The sequence below is a fragment of the Acipenser ruthenus genome, chromosome 10 (assembly GCF_902713425.1).
Source record: "Acipenser ruthenus chromosome 10, fAciRut3.2 maternal haplotype, whole genome shotgun sequence".
NCBI classification, from domain to species: Eukaryota; Metazoa; Chordata; class Actinopteri; order Acipenseriformes; family Acipenseridae; genus Acipenser; species Acipenser ruthenus.
The window spans coordinates 7,801,272-7,807,369 of NC_081198.1; the positions used below are offsets into that span (position 1 = coordinate 7,801,272).

Sequence of the window (6,098 nt, forward strand, 5' to 3'; positions counted from 1 at the left end):
TATTGAAACAGGTGATAACTCTATCATATTTGAAATTACGATGTCGCAATATAGAACCGAACCACTGAACTGAGCATGTTGTTGAGTGAGCGATGGCACTCTAGCTTGCTCCTGATTGGAGAAATTCAAGGTGTACATCCTATAAAAGATAAAGTCAATTTATAAATCTCGCTTTGGATAATCTTCACCAAAATCGCTATCTGCTAACCTGTTTCAATTATCTGTATACCTTACACGAAATGTTCATTGATAGGAAATGTTTGAAGGTCTCACTTCATTAACACAGTTATCGTTGCAAGTGTGGACACGAATGCACCTGTTCTTTGTTGCTAAAGATTATTGAGTTGTATTTTTAATTAAACTTTTAAAAAAACATTAAGCATTATTTATTTCAACTCGCTAGAATGTTTACAAAAAGTGTAAGATATCTTTATTGTTATTTATTTACTGTAAAATAGCGTTTTCATCATATTTAGCGTTATTAACAAATGAATTGCCACCTCATGTCATCCGCAGTCATTTTAATCGCAGTTATAAAAAGGTAAAAAGAGAAAAATAAATCAAGTTAACATCCAGTCCATCCAATATTAACTGTTAACGTGTTTGCAGTAGTATCTCTGGATTGGAAGATTCACTAATCAGCCCTGATTACACTATTTGTCTTTCAATTTGATCTCTATTTGAGCTAGTTTTATTCATTGTTTCTTCAGTGCACTGCTGTTGTTTGGAGACACTGCACGTCCAAATCTATCTCTATTCTTTACATTATTCTAAATATAAGAAGTTTAGTGGAGCCCCCTATTGCTGTAAAGTGAGAATATGTTCTACATTCTGGAGACTAGAGAAAAGGAAAAATTCCCAGCTTGTACAAATTGCCAGTGCAATGCTGTTTTAAAATATGTGTATGTTTTAAACCACCAAAAAGACAGACAGACAGACAGACGGACGGACAGAAAGGAGGTGAATGATGTTGCATCTGTTTATTTATTTATTTATAAATTATACATTTACATTTTTCCCCCAATACCGCGGCTGTTAAACGTTTTTCTTAGAATGCGTGGATTTCAAATTGAACCAGACTGACTAGCCACAGAAACCTAGAACATACACGTTATAGATAAGGGCCTTATCACTTTTTGACAACTTGAACAGGAAAATGATACGATTTTCTAATGCTGTCTGGCAAACGTGCACATAGCAGTTAGGAGGAAACCAACCTCTTATATTAATCCATTTCATTTTTAGTAGCCTACCGGTATTAATTAACTTTAAAATATAGCCTGTATATATCACTGTATTTTCAGAAATAAAAGCTGCATACATATAAAATCAGTTTTACTTGATATATATGATTATTCTTGCATATATTTAAAATAAAATTGGAACTGCTTTGTATTTGAAAGACTATAGCTATAAACTAAATTGCGAAATAAAAAAAGGTAAATTAAACGAAGTGCAATTTTTCAAAATGTTATTGGAATGCAATATATAAACACATTATTCTATTTAATCCTATACTGTTATTCGTATTTGAATATGCACCTGTGTTTATCAGTCACGTCATATCTTGTTTGTTATCAGATTTTACACGGGGTGCTTGTTTCTCCTAATACCAAAATTAACAATTTAAGAGCAAAGGATTAGAAAACAAAACGCTGCTTAGTTTCCCTAATGGACACAGTTCTCGCCTAGTGTCTTAATTGAACGGTCACAGTAAAGGTTGTAACTTGATCTTATATTGTCATACGTCTAACTGCAATTAAATTACACATACCAAGTACTGTAGGTTTTATTTTATCAGTACCACAAAAACAGCTTTATTTAGCTAAGAAAATGAAAGAAAGAAAACTTGTTCTGCTTTGTCGTTCAGTAATATTAGTTTCTTAGTATTAAAGGCTATTGAGATTAGTATGTAATTCCACCCTCATAAGAAGCGTAATCGGTCTTTTGGCAAAAGTACAAAAGTAAGAAGGGTAGGTACAATGGGCGTGGTCTCATTTGTGCTACACCAATTAGAATGTAACACTAGCCAAGCCTTTCGGGCTGTGGCGAGATAAAACAATCCAGCCACTTTCAAAGTTCAAGCAGTTGCGAAGTCTTTGCTGTGTAGAACAGTTTCTAAAACTCAACTTTTCCTCACTGACTGGATTTAGAAATTGAGACCAATTGCTAGGAGTTTGTGCCTGTCAAAACAAACTCTTTACCATGGCTCTAACCGATGCCATGCTGCCTTCAATCTCCACATTTGCTGACCAGAGTATGGATGAAAAACAAGATGAAATTGTGCATGTAAGTTTTATTTTTTAAACTTTCGTGGGGTGTCTTGTTTTTAAACTGTCAAGGGTGTCAATGCGTAATTGGATATTTTTGTTGTTGCTCAAAACATCTACCAATACATTTATTTGCTGATACCGGGTGCACGACTAAATCATTTAAAATGTTCTTATTTTTACATTTGGTTTGTACCAATTATCTTGGCATGCAATCCAAAACACGGTACATTATCTACTTACTGAATACCAAAATGTAATACTGTGAAATGCTTTTAAAGACAATAATACATTCCGGATGTGTAGTAATACAAAGTAAAATAAATAAATAAATAAATAAATAAATACATACATAATCCATATAACCTGATTTAGATAACAGGTTACATTTCCATATGCTTGAAGCTGGCTCGTCTTGGTTTTCTCTGATGACAGCTTTAGGCATCACATCAGACAGAAATATAGGAATAGAATAGAAACTGGTTACTTTGCGTTGACGTTTTGTTTGTACTTGGCCTTAATTGTATTAATACTTGTACTGTGATTCTTGAAATGTATTTTTTGTTTACGACTGTAAGTCGCCCAAAGAAAATAATAATAATAATAATAATAATAATAATAATAATAATAATAATAATAATAATAATAATCATAATAATAATAATAATAATAATAATAATAATAATAATAATAATAATTACAAATATATTTTCTTCTCTTGTCAACTTGCAGAGGTGGAAGGTGGAGCGCGACGACGGTAATGGAGCGAGGAACGAATTCAGGCCACTCATTGAAGTTGAATTCAACGTCGTTGAGTCAGCGTCGTTAAAGAAGGAGGAAGATGATTTAAGCAAATTCTTGGATTTAGAGTTTATCCTGTCCAATACCATTGCATCTGAGAATGGGAATAACTCTTTACACCCATCAGCTTACCCGCTGCCCGAGACGCCCGAGAGCTGCAGTACTGTATACGACAGCGACGGCTCCTACCCTACGCCAAACAACTACGGTAACAGCAATAGCTTTTCAGGAAGCCCAAACCACAGCCTGGTCGCTGAACTCCTAACCCCAGAGCTGAACTACAACGGTTCTTGTGACATTCAACAGGACTATAGCATGAAGGCAGTCGTGGATAGAAGGGAGTACACAGAGCTTAGGACACCCAACGTGAATCCTATTCAGTTATCCATGCGCACGGACAATATGCACCACATGGGACTAAAAATCAAAACAGAGAACCAGGAGCACTCATGCATGATGGCAGCTGAATGTATGGGGCAGATGATAGACCAAAAGCCACCCCTGTTGCCCATGCATCACCAACAGCATATTCATCAAGTGCCACATCGTGGGTTTGTTCACCATAGGGTACCCCAATCGGCATCCTTAGAAGAAATGGTTCCAAAAGACTGCCATTCTATCGCTGATATGCACCCCCACCCACACATGGCCCTTCATCAGCAGTATCATTTCGTCAACTCATATACAAACCATTATGGCCACCACCAAGCCACGCCTCAGTTTCACGGACAATTCAACATCTTTAGAGAGCCCATGAAGGTTCATCACCAAGGCATGCGTGGTATGATGCCGACTCCTCCGTCTTCTCCGCACCTGGAATTCTTTGCGCCCGTCTGCACCCCAGAAGACTGCAAACCCAAACGAGGACGCAGATCCTGGGCAAGAAAGCGGACAGCAACCCACAACTGCGAGTACCCGGGCTGTGGGAAGACGTACACCAAGAGCTCTCATCTGAAAGCTCACATGCGCACTCATACAGGTAAACAACATTATTATTATTATTATTATTATTATTATTATTATTATTATTATTATTATTTTACAATTTGTGAGATAAGAATGTTTTGTATACTTAACATCTTTTAGAAAAGAGCATAACTACTTAATACCTTCTGGTCAAATTGCCATACAAATTGGTGAATATTTTTGATTGGACATATAAAGTAAACTAAAACACACACACACACACACATACACTTGCCTTTGAAAAAAAAAGTGTTTACATGTACAGTTATAAGAAATCTATTTAATCTAAACAGAAATTATATTGAACTTTGGTATTTCACGCTTTCAAATTGTCTTCAGTACTAATAACCAGTTGTCTCTGTTATTTTTTTTTCCAGGTGAGAAACCTTACCATTGTAACTGGGAAGGCTGTGGATGGAAATTCGCCAGATCTGATGAACTTACTCGCCACTACAGAAAACACACTGGTCACAGACCATTTCAGTGCCACCTGTGCGAGAGGGCCTTCTCCCGATCCGACCACCTGGCACTGCACATGAAGAGACACATGTAAAAAAAAAAAAAAAAAAAAAAAAAAAAAAAACCTTGAACATTTAAAAAATAATTATAATAATATTATAAAATGAATAAAGTGGCTATTTATAAGAGATCACATATTTTGGGTAAACAATACGTTAATTTATGTATATAAAATTGTCACTAAATTAAGACTTAGTATTTAAGCAGTTAACCTTCTTGATGTGCCTAATACACATAATGACGTCAGCTGTGGCATTTCAATTTTTACAAAACAGGGCGGGACCCATGTTGTATATTATTGTGTATAGCTTTTTGAAACCGAACATTTGTTTGTACCTTCGTTTTTTTTGTTGTTAATATTGCTTACGTAAAACTACCATGTCAAGAGGCAAAACGAAAAAAAAAAATTGAACTGTGGGAACTATTTAATCTGTGTCTTATAACTTAAAAAAAAAATCTTTCTGTGTATAAAATGTTTGCTTGTTTCGTCTAGTTAATTCCTTTACTGCCGACTCTTTTGGTCTGTAAAACATCATTGTTTTTGATGTTCTCGAGTTTCTGGTCTTTAAAAAGTTACAGAATCAGGTACTGATGACTGCCTTGTTTAATGAAGTTGTACACTTTGTAAAGATATACATGAACTGTATTTTTTATTAAGCATATACTTGAAACTTTTTTCAGCAGAAGTTATTAACCACTTGTTTACTGGCCTCATATAGCTCTCCAAAAAAGTTATTATTACTATTTTTGTATTGGTATTTCTATGTAGACGAAGGCTAAAAGCTAAATAACTCACTTCAAAAGTGCAATATGTGGTGTTTATCTTCTTATTTTAAAGTGGATGCTTTTGTATAGTTGGTTATCCAAAGAAAATATATATATATATGTAAATATATAATGTATGTTGCTGTGTGTTTTGAGAAAAATAAAGTTAATATTAAAAAAAAAGAAAAAAAAGATCTGTCATGGCTTGCTGTCTGCATTTCTTGTGTATTTTAAAACTTACTGAATTGATTATTTTTAGCTTCATCAGAATACTTTTTCAAAATACCCTGCTGCAATTCAATTTTGCAAGTCCCCTTTATCCTGTTTTCTCTACTACATGATTTTGTTGACACAAAAGACTTAGACCAACAAATACATACAATTAGGTGCTACCATATAAAAATGACGTTAAGTAGATTTATTTTAACAATATAACATCCAATTTTGACTGAACGCTATCACAAAAAATGGCATAGTGAGTGAATTGTATTTTACACGTTTTAAGTTTTATTTTTATTTTTTTTGTCAAGAACAGGCAGAATTAGCAATGCACGTTTAACTTGAATTACCAGTTTATGGTGACGCAACTTTAAGCAGCATGTATCAAATATAACATAGGGATTCTACCTTTGGGGAAACGAGTGTGATGTGTTTTTCTCTTTGTATGTGCCAGCGTGTTCAAATGAACTTTCTGTGAGTTAACTGCTTCAGCATTATTTTACCTGATGGACTGTTTTCTTTTCTTAAATGATCTTGTATTTTCTGAAGATTGCTTCA

At 34.5% G+C, this 6,098-nt stretch overlaps 1 protein-coding gene across 1 annotated transcript; it reads left to right on the top strand.

Annotated features, from left to right (window-relative positions):
* The first annotated feature begins 2,065 nt into the window (after window positions 1-2,065).
* On the top strand, window positions 2,066-5,516 carry klf17 (Kruppel like factor 17). The gene is made up of 3 exons (XM_034006375.3): window positions 2,066-2,289; window positions 3,003-4,050; window positions 4,415-5,516. The coding sequence occupies exons 1-3, from the start codon at window positions 2,206-2,208 to the stop codon at window positions 4,588-4,590; spliced, it is 1,308 nt and encodes a 435-aa protein (XP_033862266.1). The 5' UTR covers window positions 2,066-2,205; the 3' UTR covers window positions 4,591-5,516.
* The last annotated feature ends 582 nt before the right edge of the window (window positions 5,517-6,098 follow it).

What these genes read in the sequence shown, in the direction of transcription:
- klf17 (XM_034006375.3), top strand. Translation starts at nt 2,206, where the DNA reads ATGGCTCTAACCGATGCCATGCTGCCTTCAATCTCCACATTTGCTGAC. An exon ending in AACAAGATGAAATTGTGCAT is followed by an intron (nt 2,290 to 3,002) that starts GTAAGTTTTATT and finishes GTCAACTTGCAG; the next exon opens with AGGTGGAAGGTGGAGCGCGA. An exon ending in TCACATGCGCACTCATACAG is followed by an intron (nt 4,051 to 4,414) that starts GTAAACAACATT and finishes TTTTTTTTCCAG; the next exon opens with GTGAGAAACCTTACCATTGT.